We start from the raw sequence: 22,239 nt of genomic DNA on the forward strand, positions 1-22,239 counted from the left end.
ATGGGTCATTTATATTGGTACATACTTAATTTACAGAGCAGTAGCTTCTGTGTAAACATTTGTAAATCGGGATCCTACACTGGCTTGCCCAAGGCCTGTAACTTCTCCTCTGTGAGCAGAATGCTTATGGAGAGCTGATGGAGCAGTAGGTGACTGCACCATGTTCCTGTTTGGGAAGCACACATAGATTTGGTTTGTGGCCTAAAATGCCTTGCCTTTTGTGCGCAACATCTGTTGCTTAACAGAAGAGAAGCTAATACGGCCCCACTGTCACAACCCACCATTAACCTTAGTCTTTCACACCCATTAATGAACCTCACAGAATCAGCTAGTGCAGCTATCCTGAATCCAATCATGGCATCCTTCCCAGCAGAGCTATCCTTTCCCTTCAAAACTGCTAGTTTATTCCAAAAGAGTCATGTTAAGGGCCCACAAGGAGTTACCTTAACACAAGAATCACTTCAGAGATCCAGGTTGTGAGCTTGGTCTCAAATTGAGGCATGATGGGTACATCTAAGGTGATACTTCAGGTTGGTCCTAAACTATTTTAGCCACCTTCTCCAATTTTGTAGCACTTGGCAGAGCACAAGAAAACCATATTCAACATGTTCTTACACGCAAAGGGAAGTCCTTACAGAAATTGGTGCTGCCTCTCCTTCTGGGCAGTAGAAGGTAGAAGTGAAATGCAGAACGGTGGAAATACAAAGAAAAGGAAATTGTGGAATAGTTTCTGATGGAACTTCTGGTACCCAAATTCTGTATGTTTGTGTAATCTCTGAATATATTTGCAAAGGAGACATACTGAGAACAGAGTGGGCATGGGGTCAGGTATCAGTTAAAGAAGGTGAGCAAAACTTCCTAGGTCTAGCTAGTAGAAATTTGCCAGTCAAGCACAAATTCTGCAGCATAAACAGTTAGCAGTTGCAGGTTTAGGGTAACCATAAGGTCAAAAATTAGTCTTTTCCACTTTCTCCCACCATCTCATCCTGAAAATAAAGGCAGTGCTACACTGGGTCCTCAGTGAACATTGAAGGTAGTTTAGGCACACCAGATTGTACCTGCAGGGAGACAGAGCTAGGTTTTAAGAACTTTGTGTGTATTATTTTTTTTAATAACTTTTGTTTTAATATGTAACTTTGGGGGAAAACATGTTCTTTCTGTACAGCTGAATAGGGTTTGCTTACCTGTGGCTCTTGTGTTTGCTTCAGAAAATCATGCACACAAGAAAACGTCACCAAGACATGTTCCAAGACCTGAACAGAAAACTCCAGCATGCAGAGAAGGAGAAGGAGTCTCCAACAACGGACAGCAAGGTCAGTCAGACACTTCCAGAACCATCATCTCCTAGAGCCCTCTAGTGCCAGCAGGAGCACAGGAAGAAGCAGGAAAGTTTAGGAGCCCTCCCTGAATACTTTACCTTGATTTTCTGTCCATGCACGTTGCAACAAGCACATGTGTGTCACAAAAGACACGGAGAGTCACAGAGGTACCACTAGCTTATCTACAGAGTGGTCAGCAGCCCACAAGGAGAATGTCTGTCCTCAGGTCTGTTCATGGTCAACAGAGTTTGTGTTGTCTTCTTTGTGTTTGTTCCCTGTGTCTGTGTGTGTTCTTTGCATTCCCTTTCAGGTCATCTCTGAGTGCCCCATACATCCAGTCATAGTTAGGAACTGGAAACTAGAACAGCCGTGAGGAAATCTAGGTGGAAAGGGGAGAGGGCAGAAGGTGGGGACAGCAGGAATCATCTAAACCACCTGCAGGGGCTCACTTGGAAGCCAAGGTGGCAGTGATGGGCATAGCTATTCAGGAAAGCCACTGCAGTGGGATTTAAGCTGTGATGGTGGCAGCACTTCTTGGGGACTGCACGCTAATTAAATGTAGCATAAGGGTATTTGTGGCAGCTGGTCATCATATACATGGCTTTCCTCCACAGGAGCAAACTTCCAGGGCAAGAAGAGACTTTGAGGGAGGGAGGCTGGGGGAAGGACCTTGCAGCCTTTCAGAAGGGCAGAGATTTGGTACTAGAAACAGATATCAGGAGCCTGTGTAGCAAGTGGATAACACGAATAAGGAAGGGCAGGCTGATGGCATCTCCCCCATGTCTCAGCCCATTAAGCCTGCTGAGCAAGAGCCCAAAGGTTGCAAGGAAGTATATCTGCTCCAGCAGAAGGGAAAAACCAGCGGCACAGCCAGGTTGGCAGTAAGAAATGAAACATGGGTTGTGCCTGCGCTCAGGAGAGGGGCAAGGTGAGCTATTTATAACATTCTTGGTCATTTGCATGCAAAGTCAGATCCAGGATGCACAGTCCCCTGCAGCATGGCCAAGGTGGCCCTAGTGGGGCTTATTTTGATGGGATTCCATTAGAGGCAAGACCAGAGCTCCGAGGTTGATTGAACAAGAGGTTTAGTTTGGTTCTTCGTGGAAGCAGAGCTCTACAGAGCCTTTGGTCTGCATTCAGATCTCACAGCATTGCTGGGCTGAGCTCCAGAGATGTAGTCCCAGCAAATCCTACTTTTATTGTGTGTGGCAAGGTGTCATTATGGGCTGTCCAGTGTTAGAGAATGAGAGGGGGAGTGAATCTAGCAGGCAGGTTCGGATCAAAGAAGCCTATGTTGGCCCAGAATCCCAATGCATTTCACTGAACGTCATCTCTGCTTTTTTTTCTATTATTAAGGTATGACACAGCTGTGAAATCAAAAATGCTTAAATACCATGTAAAAGCTAATCTGTGGTATGTTTGCAGGAGGGTTTTATAGATTTAGATGTTTTGAGCATTTCAGAGATGCTTCTATGTAGAATTAAAGTTGCCAGTGTCAGCATCAAAGAGCTTTGAACTGCTGGAAAGAAGCTGTGAAGGTGGCCTTTGCATATTGACTGAATCTTTTTCAAGTTGTGATTTTCCCTTGGATGTAACCCGAGAGAGGGAGCTTGCAAAGATCACTATTGGCAAGTCAGTAGTAGGTATTGGTTTAAAGACATCCAAAGCAGTGCAAAGAAAACTAAATAGCTTTCTTCACCCCTTTTTCTACCATTTGCTGCTGAGGACTCCACTGGAAATCATGCCCCATCTTCAGCTTGAGAAGATCAGTATTGGCAAGTCAGTAGTGGGTATTGGTTTAAAAACATCCAAAGCAGTGCAGAGAAAAATAAATAGCTTTCTTCACCCCTTTATCTACCATTTGCTGCTGAGGACTCCACTGGAAATCATGCCCCATCTTCAGCTTGCCCTGAGAAGGCAAACTGCGGATACCAGGGATTAAAGTAACAACAAAAGAATTTTTTTTCTTTTATGTATGTTTAGGTTATAAAACGATGGAGTATTTCTTCTGGTGGAAGTGATAAAACTAACGTTAGCGTAAGTCCGGCTTTCATTTTGCATTGAAGAGCATTGTAGACCTGTCCCAAACCCTTCCATGACGTATGAATCCAAACACATTCCTTCACCAGTAGGAAACTCCTTGCCTTGTGGGCATGAACAAGGTCATAAGGATCCTGGAATACCCTTGAACCCTTTCATACCTAGCATCATAGAGCAGAAGGCATGTTTACTGGGTCTAGTCCATCTGCCTGCATTGCTGTATCTTTGATTTCCCTTTTAAATAAGCAACCACAAAGTCGAGCTCTCTCTAGCCCTGGCAGTTTCCCAGCCTCTCCTAGCAGCATGTCCCATTGTCCTTAGTCCTCTCCAAGAAATGATGCTTTTCCTAATCTTCTTGCACTTCCTCTCTCCTCCTTCAACTCCAAGGTCAGAAAGGTGCCGCTGAGACTTGAACTAAATGTCTGCATAGGACAGACCTCCTTTGGGAATACCTAGGAATGGTGCTGGCCCTTTATAGGGATCAGTTTGGGGCTTGGTTTTGATGTAAATGCTATTCCTCTCTGTACTTCAGTGCACTGGCCGAAACCGATTACCCTATCACACTAATTACATAGTTCCTCTGAGATGTGCTACTACATTGCCAGGTTTGAAGGAAGCACCAACAGAACGAGTGGGAGGAAGAAACTGATCTTCTGTCTCTTTAGGAAGAGGGGTTGAAAATTCAACCATCACATGCGTTTCCTGTTGTGAATTTCTCCAGCTTCAGGGTAAAACATGATTTTTAAGGGGTCTTCAGCAAAGACCTGAAGGTTTGTCCCAGCCCATATATTCCTCCTAAGTATCCTGACACATTTAAACATTGGATAAGTATTACTGCAGCGTACACTTGAAAGATAAAGATGACTGCCCTTTGCCCACTGTCCCAGAGTAGTTACAGGCAGAGCTGGAAACATAATCAGGGACTCCTGCATGTTTGAGCTGTTCAGCTTTCATCCTTCACAAGGTCCATTTCTAAAAGGCATTACTGATGTGAGAATGACCGAATCCCTATCAAAGGCAGCCTTGACAAATGCCTCCGGGCTTGTCTCTCATCCTGCAGACGTGGAGACAGGTTTGGGGATGAATTCTGCTTTCCCCTCACCCAGCGACCAAGGAGTCCTTCCCTGGGACCTCTCTTCTCCTTTGCACTGGAGGGCACAGGGTGAAAACATATATGTGATGCAAGGCAACGTGTAACACTGCTGCTAGCCATCGCACACATCAATCTTCAAATCAGAGTGGCTACAGCAGAGATCTGGAGCCGAATCCACATATCACTGAGATCAGGGTGTCCCCACTGCCATCAGCTGACCTGTCATTAACTTACTAATGAGCAATGTTGCCAGGATGGTATGTCAGAGGTAGGCAACTAGGAGAACCAGAATAGTGCCTGGAATGCCAGCCAAGTCTGAATCTTGACCATATTCAATGCATTCCCAGGAACCACTGTGGCACTGGTATTTGCTGCAGTTATTTTGCTACAAACCAAAGCACACTGCTAATGCTGAATTAACTTGAACCTCAGAGTACAATACTACCAAATTATCCTTCCTTGGGCAATAAACTTGAATTTTTCCATGTATTTTTTCAGCTTATTACATGAAATCTATTCCATGTGATGTGGACTTTCTTACATATGTATCTCAACTATAAAATGCTACCATTAGAAGCATGCTCAGATATTCCTGATTAAAATCACATTGTCCAGCAGGATCTGCATTCAAAGCATACAGGAACACACATCCACCTGCATTAAAGCCACCTTACCACTGCAGGAGAGTAAAGGGATCTCACTCATTTGTGGCTTTATGAACTAATTGGGGATGTAGACACTATAATCCAAAGCTAACTTTTCAGTGCTAGGGAATTAAGATAGTAGCTTACTGACATACAGCAAGATCTGATGACTGCAAGTTGAAAAGTCAGGTTTTTAATACACTAATAGATCTCTGTATGACCTTACCATGGGCTATGGTAAATTTTCTCTCTCCTGCAATCTCCAAGTTCAGATGAGGCAAGGAAGATGGAGATGATTTTTGAAAAATTAGCCCTTACTCAAAAGGAAGTTACAGGGTTGTAGGCAAGACTCCTTTGCTCTTGAAATGCTGAAATTTGGGACAGATTATCTCTGTCCACCTGAAGGGACTTTAAATCTAAAAAGAGTATCATAGGAACAGCTGGGTTTACTTTGCTCATCCTCCTCCCAAATGCCTTGCAGCCAGCATATGTGTGGAGGTTGCACACTGTTGCCCTTCCATTTTAACCCAGACCAAACTGGAAGCTGGTGTAGACCCTGAGCCGAAAACTGAATGAGCTGTGTTTGTTGAATATTTACCACCTAGGCAGCTTATTTGCGGCCAGGAAACATGAAAGGAACCAAAGGCTTGGAGACAACCACAGCAGGATTTGCATCAAAAAACCCAGCCATCCACAGCATCCTAAGTGATTAAAATTAAAAACTCTCTTGGTGTCTGGGATCCACCAGACCTTCCTTTTTAAGTTTATAATAAGTAGTGAGTGGCTTCCACCTGGACTGTAGATATCTCTTCATAGCAGCTTTAAGGCACATTTTGCTGCCCAAACAAATGCATATTGAAATGTTAGGTTAGTACTGACTCAGACAGCAGAATTCTTCCTTCCTAATCACTCCCATCACTTTGAGTTGTTCTTTACCTACCCAATTGCTACAAAAAAAAAATCCCATTGTTGGAAACCTTGCTGTAAGTCCGTTTCTCCATTTAAAAGTCTGCCTTTTGCCTGGCAGACGGTAGGCTGCAACATGCAGGTTTTTTCCCTGCTTCCTCCTAAATACACACACTTTCCAAGGTCTAAATTCTTGTAGCTAAGAGCTTTTCGCATTAAAGCAGGGTAGTGGTTATTTTCAAGCTGCTTTGTACCACATGGGAAATATTTTCCTGGCCAGATCTGTATTGTCAGGGTAAAGCATCTCCAAAACTGTTCCTCCCAGTGAGTTAATTGCTAAAGAAATTTCAGTGCTTGGGCTGGACATCGGGAGGGCTTCACATGCTCTGCAACAGCATGGTATGAAAGTAGAGGCTTTGCAGCCTTTAAAGGAAGCAAAGGCTTTGTTTCTTCTATGCTTAGTGCCAGTTTGAAAGGAATGGAAGTGACACTCCTGCCTTCCCCCTCGGCAGGAGTCCTTTGATCCTTCTCCTTAGAGAAGTTTGAATCACATACATATTCCTCTCTTCTTGACAGCATCTGGCTTTGCATTCATTTTAAACAGCAGCTCTTTACTTGTGCCGAGGTCAGCGAAAGCCGTGCTGAACAGAGCTCTGCAAATTTCTCTGATTTGCTCATTCTTGCTTATTAGCTACTTGCTCCGTTCAGCTCCCTGCAGCTCAAATGGCTTTTGCTTTGACAGGAGCCGTGTCCTGGAGCTCACATACAGGATCTGAACTCAGTCTGTAACTCAGCTCTCAAATCCAGTCTCATCTCTCTGTTGGTCCTGAAAAAGCACTTGCTCCAAAACTCAGTGGAAAAAAGAGACAAAGTTTTTTCTGCCTTTCTGTGACTTTTTCTTATTTCCTTCTAGGCAGCGTTTCTGTCTTGATTACTCACTTTCTTAGGCTGAGATTTTTCTTAGCTTTCCTCTTCGGACACCTGGAGGATATGCCCATTCCACCAGCACTTGCTTTGGCATCTAACAGAATCGTGAGAAAAAAAGGAATATTGATCAATATTGCAGTTCATTGCAGTAGGGGCTGTGTGTCTCCCTGGCAAGCTCTGCCGCATGACAGAATTAATTCTCTTGCTTGCTGACTACCTGTCCTTTCGCTAGCTGACTGGCGAACCAGCAGCCATGCTGTCAGGTGGAAAAATTTGGCCACGGGAACCTCTTTGCATGGGCTGAGGCTGGGGGTGGAGGAGTTGAAATGGTGGTGGTGGTTGTGTCAAACTCAGGCTCATTCCTCACGGAGGAATTAGAAAATTGGGAGGCTGTGCTCCTCCTGCTGTCAGCTGTGTGTACCTCTGCAAGGGAAGATCCACTTATGGGTAGGATGTCTCCTCCGTGCCATGTGTTTAAACCTCTCTGCACTTCTTAAAGGCTTTAGTAACTGGCAAATTTAGAAGACCAATTAGGGTAACTTTTATGGGGAGGAATGCTACATAAAGTATAATAATTACTGCAATAAATTCTGTTAGGAAAATGACGTCAAACCTTAATTCATGCAGCCATACACCATCTGTCAGCCAGTGGGTATCCAAATATACCATCAATCAGAAGTTCATCTCCTCCTATAGATCATCTGATACCTCGTGTCCCAAGCAGCACGCATCAGTTACTCTGTATTGCTCAGAAAAACATCTTAACACCCCATATCCCCTGTATGGACAGTCAGTTCCTGCCATGCCCTTTGAAGCTATCCAGCTATCAGCGGCTTGAAAACCGTGCAGTGACCACCAGCAGATTGCAGCTCCTGGTTGTTTAGACTGGTTAAAAAAGGACTCTGTAAAGAATCATGTTTTGGGTGCTCTTGGTCCCCTCCAGGTGTCCCTAGGTGCCCCTGGGAGGCATGGGGCAGCCTTCAATGATTTCAGTATTTTGGGCAACACACAGATCTCCATGTCTACCAAGTGGAGTGGACTCTTCAGTAGACCATAAGCATTGTCCAAAAAAGGCTGGTACGTTAACCAGCTGGATTAATGGCAAGAACAGCCTCGAAAATAGTCTGTTCCTCATGCTGGTGGGACCACAAGCTTTCTCTGCAACCTTCAGGCAAGAGACTGTTCATGAGTCAATGCAAAGAGCCCCTGAGGGTCTACGAAGGACCTCTTCGATTCAGTGCCTGTTCACCTTCGGCTGTGCATGGCCTCGCTAGAGTTTGGCTCACAGCAACCCCTACAGGTTAGACCATCTGAACTTCAGAGAATGCAGAAGCAGAAGACATATTTTTATAACCCAGCAAATGCTGGGTATTTCAAGTTTCCTAACTGATTTCCACCAATGCAAGTTAAGATCACAAATTGTTTCTTCTTTTTTTAAAAAAATGAAATCCTGAACAAAGTCAGGCACTTCTTTTTATTTTGCTTTTCTCCTAAATGAAAAAAAAAAAAGTATCATCTTTGTAGTTCAGTAGCATAAAATGAAGGAACTGCAGCTACTTCTTTCAAAGAAGGAAAGGAAAATTTATCATCCTGTAAAAAAACAAGACAGCTTTCCCATTTTCTAATCACTTTTCATCGACATTGAGCCAAAGATGGGTTAGACAGCGTGAGCCACATTTATCTTTCAGATTCCCTGCTATACACTCTGAATAACTTCATTCTGGTCCTAGAGTCATCAATGTCATGGGGAGAGACCATTTGGGTCATGAAATATCCTTCAAGTTGACACTAGAGGCAATGAAAACAGTATGGGAGTAGCTGGTTCTAGGGGAGTTATCCCAGAGAGCTCTGTAGAAAACACTGAATTCCTCTTCAGGTTATTCAGGGTAACTATAAAAATTGGGTATTAAAAAAAAAAAAAACCCAACACCAAAACCAACTAAACAAAAAAAAAAAAAACAAACCACAAAACAAACAGAAGGAGATACAGCTTAGCAGCTTGCACATTTTGTCATTTTTGACTGAAACGTGAAATGAAAGCTGTCTCTTAGAGCCGCCAGTCAGTCTCCTGTGCCTTATTTATGTGATACGTTGACCCCGCTCCTAAGCAAAGGAATTTCTCTAGGATCCAGGTACTCTGGATGAAGCCAGCCTGGACCCTTGAAGGCAGTGATTATCTCGATGCGCTTTGCCTCTGTCTTTGTTAGGAATTTGGGAGGGTTCATTGGCACTGCGTCTTAAATGCATTTTGTCCCAAATCCTTTCCCTCTGCCTTAAAGACGCATGGCCAAAATGAAAGCCACGGCCGAACGAAGGAGACTCCGAATCCCACCAGGGTGATGAAGACCTCCAGTTTGCCCTGCACAGCGGGTTTTACCCCAGCCTTGGGTCTGGGCATTCCCTCCCTTCCCACTCTTCCGAGAGAGCAGTTTACTCCGCCGTCCTGGCACCAGGCAGGAACCGATAAATATTTCCCCCCCTCCCCGATGGCCAGAAGCTCATGGGCTGTGTCAGGCCAGAGTAATGGCTCTGTCTCTGTGAGTTACTGGCAGAGCAGCCTCCGCTGCTTTCAGCTCCTGTCTCGGGCCATTCCTGGCTGTCTCCAAGGCGCCAGGCCCTGGGCCAGCTCTGCCGCCTTTTACAGCCGGATTACACAACCCTCTCTCCAGGTTTTTTCTTCTTTTCTGTGCATAGCTAGGTTTTCCCTCCTGTCTGCAAGGATTGCTAAGACCCCACAGTGGGGCTGGAGGAAAATGCCAGAGTTGAAGCATGAGCCCGGTGGCTGTTTCTATATGCTGTTCAAGCGGCCAAGAACCGATAAAAACCTTTTCCATATGGAGGGAAAGAAAAAGGGAGCTGTTCCCAGGAGCCTGCTACTAATTCCCAGGGTGCCTTTTGCCAAGAGGAGAAGATTTTCTTTTGTCTCCCACCATCCTTGCCAGAGCTCAGCCTGGCTGATTGCGTTCAACCTGCTCAGAGATCCAAGCGGGCACCAAATTCTTCTGCACCCAGGCTCAGATCATGGCCATGGGAGCTGCTGGTGCCAAGTGGTGGACAACCAGTGCATCCCATCCCTTGAGACAGCACCTCCGCTCACGGCATCGCTGGAGAAGTCTAATTCTTTTCTGAGAAGTGAGAAACTAAAAACAAGCCTGCCCTCTCCATTTGCTGATCTCCCCAGGCTCCTTTTCATCTTCTAACTGTAAGGAGACATCTTTGGAGTCGCTAAGCCTGCCACGGTCACAGTTAGATAACACATCACACTGATAAGCTAGATACAAACAACTGTATGCGGTCAAACCCAAGGCCAGTCTGGCTCTGCCTCCTCTCCACGGCAGAGTAAAAAGCAGCTTGGAAAAATAAAAAAGCAGGGCAAGCATGTGGTAGTGCATCTTCAAAAAGATCCCCAAGACTCCAGTAATTTGTGGTCGGAGACCTCCTGACGCAGAATGGTGTCACTTTGCTTCATGGTACCAAATGGATGTTGCTTTTGTGAATGTTTCCACGTGCTTTTTATAACTTTGGAAGTTTTTGGCATCAACAGAGAGCTGCAGAAAGGTGGTCTGCAGTTCGGCTGGGCATTGTGTGCAGGACCAGCTCTTGGGGTTCACTCTGGGCCAGGCACTGCTTGGTGCCCCGTCATGCTCTGCAGTTCTTGCGTTGGAAGAGATGATCCCTACTATCAGTAGTCCGTTCCTACTGCCAGGAAGCCACTAAGAGTTTCATAGACCTCTTTCACATCCATCCCTAATCTCTTTTCAAGGCTGAAAGGTCGTAGTCTGTGTAATCTTTCCTCCTACAGAACATGCTGCGTATCTTTGTTCATGGCCGTAAACTGGCCACGCTTATCACTTCCCCTAAATCCTTCCATCAGGAAGCTCACGGAGTGCACCTAATATTCCAGATGCAGGTGCAGAGTGGAGTTACGCACTGGCATAGTGATATTTTCTGTTTCATTCTCTCTTCCTTTCTTAATTATCCATTCTTAATAATTCACAACGTGTAATGTCTATTTTTAATCACCATTGAATAATTACTGTAACCCTTAGGTCTTGTTCCTCAGTGACAGGGCTGATCAGAGGCCATTGCTGTAGACGTGAGCTCATAACTGTTTGGGTTTGTTTGGGGTTTTTTTCCCCAATTTCTGTTCCCTACATGGATTTGCAGCTGCTCTTGCTCAGTAGCTCAAAAGCAGCTCGCAACAAGAACATCTCTGAGGTTTGCTGATCACGTTCGATGTACATGATCAGATCTGGGTGCATCCTTACAGCATGAAGGAGATGCTGAAGGTCAGGAGCGTGGCAGACAGAGGGACCGTTAAAGCAGAGATTGGCTGGGAATAGAAGAACCTGATGCTGAAGGTGGCCGTAAATAATACCATCAAAGAAGGGCTTTCATTTGAGGGAAAAGATGGAATTATTTATGAACTTCATGCATATGATCATTTGTGGTGCTCTCTGTTAAATAATACAGCTGTGGACATTGGTAACTTTGAAAACTTGTGGCATTAGGGCAATTGTGGGAGAAAACAAAATCTTTTTCATTGAAAAGAGCTGTTCTGACCAGTTTGGTTTTTTTTCCTCACCTTTTGGGAAACTCTTAGTTTCATTCCATTTTTTGCTCTATATGTGCTTTTGTCTTTATGTGTACCTTCTTGCTGCGTCTTTTCATGGCAGACAAATGGTCTGCAAAAACACCATAGGTAGAAGTTTCACTTCAGGAAGTCTCAAACTTGTCTCATTAAGACGCACACGGAGATAAAGATGTTTCAGTTTTTAGTTGCAGTGGTTCTTAAATAAGTTCCAAAATAGGTAGTGGAATAAGTCAACAATTTAATCACCTTTTCTGTCATATTAGTATTAATCACCATTGTGTTACATCAAGGAATAAAGTAAGAATAACACCAACAGCATAAGAAAAGATCTGTGTCATAGAGTTTAATGAAAACTTCAGCTGCAAATTTGAAGAAATGAAGTGGTTTACATTCTTCTGAACAATACTTTTCCAAAGCTTTATTTAAAAAAAAAAAATTTCTCTTTGGCAGGACTTTAAAAAATTTATTTTTCTCCCTTTGAATTAAAATAAAGGTAATTTCAGAATGTTTTCCCTTCACATAGAGAAGACCAGGTTTACCTGGTTCGTACATTTGCACTCCCTAGCCACCAAATGACCTCACCCAGATCCTTCTCCCTGTGAGCCGCTGCGAGGATGCAGGAGCAACTTCAAATATATCTTATTTTTATATTAAGGGTGAAGGTTTGGAAAAGCAAAATTCATGGCTTGGGTGATGTGATGAAATCTGTCCCTGTAGGGATAATGCTACAACGCCTTTCCTATCGACGTTGCAGTGTGGAGGTGGGATAAAAACCAGACTTACAGACGGCTCTTAGGAAAGGACAAAATCGGAAGCTAAGACAGGTGGATTAGCATGTAGCGGGTGGGTATTTAGGTTTCCTGTAGGGCTACAGCAATCTCTGTAGCATCCTGGAGCACAATCATGACACCGCAGTCTACGTGTGGCTTCGTCTCCCCTCAATCAGTACATTTTCCTGACAGCATCAAGCCGTGACACATCCTGGGCTGCATGTCACCTGCATGTCTGTCTCCTCACCTCGTCACCAGATTTATTCTTTCCTTGTTGTCATCTTCCACGCAGCTTCCTTGCCTCCCACCCTTTCCGCTAGCTGCCAATTTCCTTTTGGCAGGTGGCTCAAAAAGGGCTCTGTGCTCCTGTCATGTGCAGGGAAGCCTTTTCTCGCCCAGTGCCGGAGTGTTTTGTGGGGATAATTAACTGTGAAAAGCATCACTCTTGGGGGGGGGGGGGGAGAAGCTTAGTGGAACAACTCATTTAAAATCTTTGCATGGATTCTCCTTCATATACGCACTGAAGAATATACCCGTTTTAGAGAACCTCACCTCTTCCCAGAGTCTTGTCTTGGTGTGTATCGGCAGAAACATTGAAAAATATTTTCTGGATTGCTATCCGTGGTGGGATGCTGGTGGGTGACTGGGCTAACAGCGGTCGATAAAGCCTTGAAGGCTTGGTGTGGCATTGATGGAAATGCTTTCAGTTTGAGAGCTGACAATCCAGCCCATCAAACAGCAGGGGTTCACTGGCAAAATAGTTAGCATGTTTTGCTGCAATTAAATAGCCTATAAATAGCTGTGCTACATAAGGAATGTATTCACATCTGTCGTGGTTTAACCCCAGCCGGTAACTAAGCACCACGCAGCCGCTCACTCACTCCCCCTGCACCCAGTGGGACTGGGGAGAGAATTGGGAAAAAAAAAGGTAAAACTCGTGGGTTGAGATAAGAACAGTTTAATAGGACAGAAAAGAAGAAACTAATCATGAGAATAACAACAATAATAAAATTACAATAGTAATAAAAGAATTGGAATATACAAAAAAAAGTGATGCACAATGCAATTGCTCACCCCTCGCTGACTGATGCCCAGTTAGTTCTCGAGCAGTGATTTCCCCCCCCAGGCCTGGATATATACTGGGCATGACGTCACATGGTATGGAATACCCCATTGGCCAGTTTGGGTCAGGTGTCCTGGCTGTGTCCCCTCCCAACTTCTTGTGCCCCTCCAGCCTTCTTGCTGGCTGGGCATCAGAAGCTGAAAAATCCTTGACTTTTAGTCTAAACACTACTCAGCAACAACTGAAAACATCAGTGTGTTATCAACATTCTTCTGGTACTAAATCCAAAACATAACACTATACCAGCTACTAGAAATAAATTAACTCTACCCCAGCTGAAACTAGGACAGCGTCTATATAAAATGCAGTCAATGTATGTTCAGAAAGACCTCATTATAATCTGGATTTCTATATAGGGATTTTCTGTACAAGTAGAAAAATATCTTAAATTCACAAAAACTTGTTCAGTTTTTCAGTGAAAGTACAAGTGGCAAAAACCTCAGCTGAAAACTGAACTATCTAGGCATTAGGTGATAGAGATAGCAGTGGGGAAAATAAGTTCTATTTTCTTCATGAAAATAGAGAGTTTACACACCAAGCTCAGTTTTCATTGAAACCCCACTTTATTTTGGATCAGGAGTTTCACAGAAAAATTTGCCTTTGATATAAGAGAAGGAGGTGAAAAAAATGTCATTTGTTGCATAGGTACTAACCTCTCTTTCTTTCTTTCTCTCTCTCCTTTCTTACACTTTCCTCCTCTTGCAGCAAGAAAAACAGCAGACACCAAACAAGAGACCCTGGGAAGGAATCAGGAAAGTCCAGTCCCCACCATCATGGGTTAAAAAGGACATCGAACCTGTGGCACAGTCTCCCCTAGAACTAAAAACTGTAGAGTGGGAGAAAACAGGAGCCACCATCCCCCTGGTGGGACAAGACATTATCGACCTTCAAACAGAGGTCTGAGCGGAAAGGGAAGAAAGGGACTTTTTTTTTTCCAGAAAACAAACAAAACAAACAAAACAAAACCACATTTTAAAGAAATGATTAAATTAAATCGGAACCGAGCGAGAGAAGTGTTTGGTTTCTTTTGAAACCTTTGGTAAGACAGAGTAACTTTTGTATTGTTCTCAGCAGAGAGGGGGGAATATTACTTTATAGAGTATAGTAGCTGTAGGTTCAGGACAACACGAGCTTTCCCAGGTAGGACTGGAGAAGAAGTGAACCTGGAAGAGAGCAAGGAGGAGGCAGAGGGTGGGAAGGGGCTGCAGGGGACAAGCCCTGCCGAGATGCTTTCGGGCTGCTGCCGCACGCCGGGAGCCTTCTTGCTCTGCCACGGGAAGGCGTGGAAGGACGCCCAGCGGCCACTGCGAAGGGCCAAGAAGATCGGGCTCGTTCGCGGATCGCAAGAGGGGATGCCCGCGGGAGCCTCGCTGGGATGCGGTCTGGCCGTAGATCCCTGGGGGGAGACCCAGCCTCGAGGGTCTGTGGCATCCCTTGCCTGTCCTTGTCCCCCCCCACCACCACCTCCCTCTCACCAGCTCATCCAAGAAGGAAGGAGACGGGATGCGCCAAGCAGTGCCGAGAAGAGATTTCCCACTTCGATGTGCCACACCATGACCTGGCATCATGGCATCCCCACGGTGGGTCCCCAAGGGGCCCGGAGGGGCAAGAGGTGGCATCATCCATGGCTTAGGTGGAGAGGTAAGGTGGGGTTTCCTCCTCTCATCCCTCCACGGCGGAGCTTCTGCGCGCCCTAAGGAGTGGGACAGGCGCAGGAGGACAGGACCACCTCCGAAACCTGCTCGCCCCGTCTCCAGGGAGAGGGTCGAAGGTGTTAGAAAAACAGACCAACAAGAAGAATGTAGGTCGTTTCATTGACTGTTAAATAGATAAACTCAGCACGGGCCTTGCAAAGGTCCTCTTGGCCTCATCTGTTTTTTTTTTCTCTCTTTTTTTTTTTTTTTTTCTGTTATTTTTCCTTGCTTTCGGACTCAGATTTATTCCAAGCTGCCCCTTCCTGGAAGGCAGAGAGAGAAAGAGGGAAAGACAGATCTGCAGATGTACCTGGAGATATTTGGTATACAGAGATGTTGCCTTAGGACATTGAGACAAACTGACAACATGAATAACGTCCACTTGGAAACAAACAAACAAACAAACAAAATAATCTATTTTTTTCCTTCTTCTTTTCTTTTCTTCAATAAAAAGAGAACTTGAAACCCGAGACCTTTCTTTTCTTTGGCTCTTGTCATTTCGAATGCCTTTCTGTGCTGTAGGACTGCGCAGGCATGGGGTGAGGATGCCACCTGCTGAAGGTGGAAGGCAAGTTGCTCTGTGGAAAGTTTGGGATGGTGGGAACACACAGCCCCTTCGCTGCTGGCTTGCAATGTTTTGCTTTGTTTTATTCAGTTTGAGCTTTGGTTATTTCCCCCTCGCTGGCTCTTCTCCTCCCTCCCCGCTGCCCAGAGCCAGCAAGCAGGTTTGTGGTCCTACAAGGAGGAAGAGGTGGAGCTGATCAGGAGAGCAGGACATTCCTCATCATAAAATACTGTCTTTTTATTTCACCATGAAAACAATAATAATGATTTCAGTTATTTTTCGTTAAACATTTCTCAAGGCTATTTACAAAAAATAAGGTATCTACATTTCACCCCAAAAAGTGTTGTGCAATATTTTTATCATTAAAAAATATTACACTGGCATTACACGCAGACTTCATTCTTTGTATCGCTCCCAGCACTGTCTGTCTGGTGTTTGGAACAACTCTCCCAGCTTTGGAGATGTGCGGCGACAAACCTCTGGTTGTGAGCGGCCAGATTGTGCCAGACAGCAGTAAAGCTTGATCAGGGTCTGAGTTATTACCGTGTGTTTGGGTCTCTTTTTAAAAAAAAAAAAAATAAAAGCAAAACATTTTTTAGGAAAAAGCTAGCAATGGATATAAGATGCAAAACAATCACGGACCCCAGTTGTGCTTCCCCCACTGAGAGATGTTGCTTGACGTGCAAACATCTCTGCTTCGACTTTCCTTTGGGCCACCTGGGTAATCTTTAAAGACAGTGGCGTTTACCTTGCCATTAACTGTATAATATGAAGGATGGAAAGAGAAACTTAAAAAAAAAAAAAAAATCCAAATAGTTAACAAATAGGGAAACTGATTACTAAAAACTGTGATATTGTTCAATTTTAGGTTATTCTACGAAACAGGAAAGCACAAAGGCCTCCCTCAGATGCCGGGTTGTATGATATTGTAATTATTATAATTACACATTATGAATTTTAGCATACAGATATCTTTCTACTGTGTTTTAATTCTTTTTTTTTTTTTTTTCCCCTTCCCCTGCCCAACCGAGCCTGCCCTCTTCTCTCCAACCTTCCCCATTCACCCATTCACTCCAGCCTACTTGCAGGACATTAACGGTGTTATGTAATTACAGAGATAAATGTTTGTTTAATAACTGTTGATATTCGACTTTCTCTGCTCAGCTCCTCCGGTTAATTCTGTTTTCCCATGCCCTGCCCTGCCCTGTGCCATGCCTTCCCCTCCTTCCTCTCTGTGTTCGTCAAATTTTTTTTCTGTACAGTTTTCAGAGCACAAAATGAATGTGTCTTATTTCTAATAAAAGAGGTGTAAACTCTAGCGATGTCTGCTTTTTAAAAGCGTCCCTGCCCACACCCCACGTGTGGTTTGCATCGCGCCCGGGTGCTGGGAAACACCTCTCCTGCATCTGCAAGCTGCCACCTTGGCTTTCAACTCTGGAAGAGCCATAGCCCACGGCCAAACTTGCCCCACGAGTATACCTTTTGCTTTGAGCTTTGTAGCTCCTTGACACCCCCAAAAATGCCTCCCCTGATGTTGCACGTCTCCAGGGCATGAGGAATTCCCTTTTCTGTGCAGCGCAGCCTGCTTTTCTGTGGGTATCTCCAACCCCAATCTCGATGCCCCTTTCCCAGTAGCGTACGATGCGAGGCGCCGATATTTAACGCCGACCTGGCAGCGATACTGGCAGAGGGCACAGATGCTGGGTTATAGTTTCCAACAGAGCCAAGGCACTGCTGATGCTACCCTGCCTGCAAAGCCAATCTCAGCCTCACCCGAATTTCCCTGCAACCTCCTGCATTACCAGGCAGGCTGCGAGCAGGAGCACGGTTCAGTGCACGAGCGGGTTAAGCGTATCACTCATGAAAAATGACAAGAAATGAATTGAGCTAGGGATTACTCACTTCCTTGGCGCTTACCCTTGAATGGCTGAAATCCTCCAGCAAGAAAATGTGTCCTTATCTCCCTGACTCTGCTCTATCACCTGATTGACAGGTCTGAGGTCTATAGGCAAGACTGCAGGAGGCTTAGGGGTCTGGCAAATTGGATCCAGGGCTGCTGCTCTCCAGAGCCTTGATCCAAAGCCATCATGGCCCAGTAGGTCCCCAGATGTAATGACTTCTCTTGGCCCGGCTGAAATGAATTGGATATCCTGAAACATCTGAAATGATTGCAGAGGTGTGGGGCTGCCTGGAGACTCTTAGCCCAGTCCCCCCATCCCTGAGCCATGATCCAACCCTTCTTCAACCAGAAGCGCCTGATGGCGAGTCCCAGGGCTTCACCAACCTTCCTACAGGGCTGTTCCTCACCCTACATATCCCATACCATAATTCTATAGCTTTAGCAGGCAGAAGGGAAATACTAACCACCAGGCACCACATGAGGTGATGGGCTGGGAGGGTAGGAGAGCCCAAACCTCAGATCACAGCCCTAGAGACGGGTCAGGAGGTCCTGCTGCTCCTCGTCAAGGAGGGAGCGCACGTCCCCACTGTGTTCGTGGGACTGTAAAGAACAGTCAAAGGTGGTGGATGCAGGAGGTCAGGGTATGTACAGGTGGTTTCGATTTGCACTGTGGTTATAACGTGGTGTGGATGCACGGGAGGGTCACAGGACTATACGGATTGGAGATGACCTCCTGAGGTCCACCTGAAATGTCCTATAACCCTATGATCCTGCCTTGCAGCTACACCAGGCTATAGCCATGGGGCATAAATAGAGAACACTTGTACATACACCATCATCTCGCAAGGAGGAAGCACAGCCACGCTGTGGCAGTGGATAAATGGTACGTTGCACGTGTAAGAAAACGTACTTCTTGGTTGCTACGCTGGGAAAACATGGCTGTGCTGGAAAATTGAGAAGAATCTGAAAATTGAAGAAAATGCAAAGCATTTCCCCTGGGCTGACCATATAGGAAAAGGCCCGTATGGAGCAAGACACCATTCCTGGAAGATTTGGGACCAGGGCAAGAGGTTACTCTCTGTGGTCTATCTATTTTGTGGCTGAAGGGAGTGCTTGGGCTCACTATGCTACTATCTGAGGTGTCCAAGATGAGGTAGGATGAATCTGGGCCTGAGGTGAATAACTGTTCCTGACCTCCTGTTGTGACAAGATCTAAAGAGAGAAGAAAAGAAAGAAGACGACTGTTGTCTTTTTTCTTCTTCTTTTCCCCAACCCGCTCCTCCCAGGAAGAGGTCAGTGCCTCCCCAGGCAAATGTCTGCCTTGCAGCTTTCAAGCAAATAGAAAAGACCTTCAAAGGCGCTTTCAACAGCCTTCTGAGTAAGGAGTCCTCAGGGGATCCATGTGGAAGACCTTCCCAGGTGCTTGCTTGCTCAGACCTGTTTTCATTCATGCTTTTCCAAAAAACCTTTTACGTATCTGAGGCTGAAAGCTCCTTTATGCCGGCAAGACCCTTGGGTAGGACAATTTCCTACCAAGCCTTAGAGATGACAGCGTGGAAGACAAGCACAGTTCCTAAGCTGGGGCGATGCAGGACTTCATCTTGGATGGTCAAAATCATTCCTTCCTGGCCTTAAAAAGCTGAGAATGTTTTTAGGACATGATGTTGAATAGCGCCAACAGAGAAACTCATTGCTGATTGTATGCGCGTTATGTTTCAGTAATGAACATCACTCATTACACTGCCTCGTTAGCAAGTTAAGTAGCTGTTATGGCAGTAACGCCAAAAAAGAGGCCCAGGGGAATGAGGTAGTCAGGTTTCAGTCACTCTTCAGTCTCTTCGCTGATCATCTCGAGAGAAGTCATCCATGCAACCTGAACTGCCTCCCTCCACCCTAACAACTCTCTCTGGAGCCCTGCCACGTGAAGGTGGGCCTTGCTCATCTCCTCCTGTGTCCCAGAGACACTACGGCTTTGGCACGTTAGTGAGGAGCGACGTGGCTTCTGAAGAGAACGTGCAGCCACCGCGACAGCCAGAAGAGCTGCGGCATCTTGAGAGGCAAAGTCCCAAGATCACCCTCCTGGATCAGGTCCCCACCAGCCAGCTGCTTCACAGCTGTTTGCTTCTTTGAGAAGCAGCATCCCTTGGCTCCTGCAAGAGCTCCTTGAATTTCTAAATTGGGAAAGAAATGACAGATGTTGTATTTTTGGGGGGAAACAGAGGACAAGCAGGACTTGCAGCCTGTGGGGAGGAATCCTAAGTAAGGTTTGGGTGGTTTTGTTTGCTTTCTCCCCCTGAGGATTTCATTTGAGAAATAACAAAGTGCAAATGTGCTGCTCTCAGTTGCTGCAACCTGGCTTCTGCTAGATCAAATCAAATCAAATCATTCAGTTTGGAAAAGACCTCTGAAATCATCAAGTCCAACTGCCAACCCAACACCACCATGGCCACTAAACCATGTCCTGAAGTGCCATGTCTACTCAGTTTTGAGTCCACGTCTACAGAGACACACCAGGGCTGAGTCTTCACCACCACCATCACCCATTCACTTTAATGTCCATTAGGTAAAAGGCCAAATTTAGTGAAAAGAGAAGTCAGTACCATGAAATTTTCTGTGATGTAAATGCCAGCAGCTCTGTTAGCAGCAGCAGCTGGGCAGGTGTTAAACACTTGTTCATTAGAGGACGGTAAAATTTTAAAGCTTAAAGCATCATGCAGAAAACAGGACATCACCAAGATACTGCTTCAGTTAATTAATCCAAATTTCTAAAGGAAAGCAAGTACCTGCCTGATCATTAAAATCAACATGTCCTAAGCAGAGTCAGTAGTGACAGGCATTTTTCTGATGGGGCTAGGAGTGCTTTAGCATTTTCACATGCCCAGGGAGTGCTCAGTGTATATATAAACCTGCGCTGAAAGACACTGCCATGTCCTACACAGTGCTCAATGGGGCAAAATATCATATATGATGCAAAACAGCACTCTGACCCTAAATCTCCGACACATGCACATGCATACACACAGACCCATATATATATATTCACACACACATGCACCCAGTACTCCCTAAACACACAGGTAAACAACCATAAATGTACAAAACCATTAAAATGCATTGGGACAGGTTAAATATAGTACATTTCTGATGTCAAACTGATTTGAAAAAGGCATTCAGACAGCAGCTAAGATTTATGTCAGAAATGTGCTCAGTGGACTCCAGAAAGAATGTGAATTAAGCAAGATGCAGCAATTAATTAGCTGCAGTAGCATTTGTCTGATCTGCACATCTGCAATGGCTTTTTGTTTGGTTGGGATTTGGTTGGGGTTTTTTGTTTGTTTTTTTCTCTTTTTTCTATTTATAGCGAAGAAACTGAATTTTTCAACCAAGCAGACTGGTAATTAAGTCCAGCTTCAGCAATGGAAAAGCAAAGCAGAAGTACGTTTCTACCTGATCCTACGGGACTCACTCATTTTTGCCTCCCATGGATGACCAGCCGCAAATGAACTCTTTAATTCTAAACTCAGCAAGTTGCTGCCATCCTGCAAACATCAGGGCAGGCATGAAACCCACAGAGCTCAGGGCATGGAGGTGAAAAATGATCTTGGGTTCCAGTTTGGGGGTAGCATCGCAGGAGACAACAAGAATTTAGCTATGGAGCTGAGATGGAGCCTCAGTTTCTAGTTTTGTCTCCTGCATCACTTTTGCATAAGTTTCTTAATCATTCCATGTTTTGGCTTCCCCAATTTGTTGGGCACCGGTGGTTGTACTCAGCACGGCCACATTTACTGACGTGTACAACAGGTTTTGCAAAGCGATCTGCTGCTGTTGCTGGCACATAACTGTGCTTTATGCAGTACATAACAGGATGGAGGCATTTTTTTTTTTCCTCTAATGGAAAATATCAGCTTCAAAGCCATGGAAATTCAAAATTAAAATACAGAGCTTCGTGGCAGCACTTCGACAAGTGACCTTTCCGGAGGTAGAGCAATGACCAAAGAAAGTTATGCAAATGTTAGAAGTGATTTGAAAGCAGGAGAGAAAGAAGGAGGCAAATTCTGCAGGAAGCAAGAGAAGCGCAGGGGAGTTTCTGTTGAGGGGAAATAATTAAATGAAAAGGCAAACTGTCATCTCCTGGTCTGTGTGGGCTGAGAGTTTTCAGGGAATGGACAATCAAAGGGTTGCTTAATGTATATCAGGAGTTTCTTGGCTTTGATCAATTGTTGTCTGAAATAATTGGCAGCTTCTTCACATTAGCTCATGTTGGACCTACTATTAATATTGTAACTCAAGCTTTGAGGCCTCAGCCAACACAGGCTTCCATCACTCGTGGGTGTTTTGCATTTACATGGGAAATAAGAGGCCATGTCCTCTTCAAAGGGCTGGCAACCTGTTTGAAATACAGGAGCACAAGGGAAAAGCAGAGATGCTTGACTAGAGCACAGAAAATCCGGCAGCAGAGGGAAGAGCTAAATGCTGACCATCTGGTTCCTCCACAGATGCCCTTTAGGGCAATCCATGGTACCATTCAAGGTATAAAATCCTCTCACTCAGTTTTGCTGAATTTTCTGGAAGAGATCAAAGGCCTGGAAGGAATTGCTGGGTCCCAGTTGCTGCCCATGAAATAAGCTCTCTTCTGACCTGAGATGGGGAAGGGCTGGCATTTC

At 45.1% G+C, this 22,239-nt stretch overlaps 1 protein-coding gene across 1 annotated transcript in view; it reads left to right on the forward strand.

Moving 5' to 3' along the window:
- Nucleotides 1–15,494, forward strand: part of ADGRB1 (adhesion G protein-coupled receptor B1) — a 68,281-nt gene extending 52,787 nt beyond the window's left edge. The window contains exons 12-13 of the mRNA XM_075024067.1: nt 1,209–1,313; nt 14,122–15,494. Coding sequence (XP_074880168.1) covers nt 1,209–1,313; nt 14,122–14,319 — 303 coding nt within the window. The 3' untranslated portion in view covers nt 14,320–15,494. The remainder of the gene's footprint in view (nt 1–1,208; nt 1,314–14,121) is intronic.
- The last annotated feature ends 6,745 nt before the right edge of the window (nt 15,495–22,239 follow it).

Source organism: Buteo buteo, chromosome 3 (assembly GCF_964188355.1).
Source record: "Buteo buteo chromosome 3, bButBut1.hap1.1, whole genome shotgun sequence".
Lineage (NCBI taxonomy): Eukaryota > Metazoa > Chordata > Aves > Accipitriformes > Accipitridae > Buteo > Buteo buteo.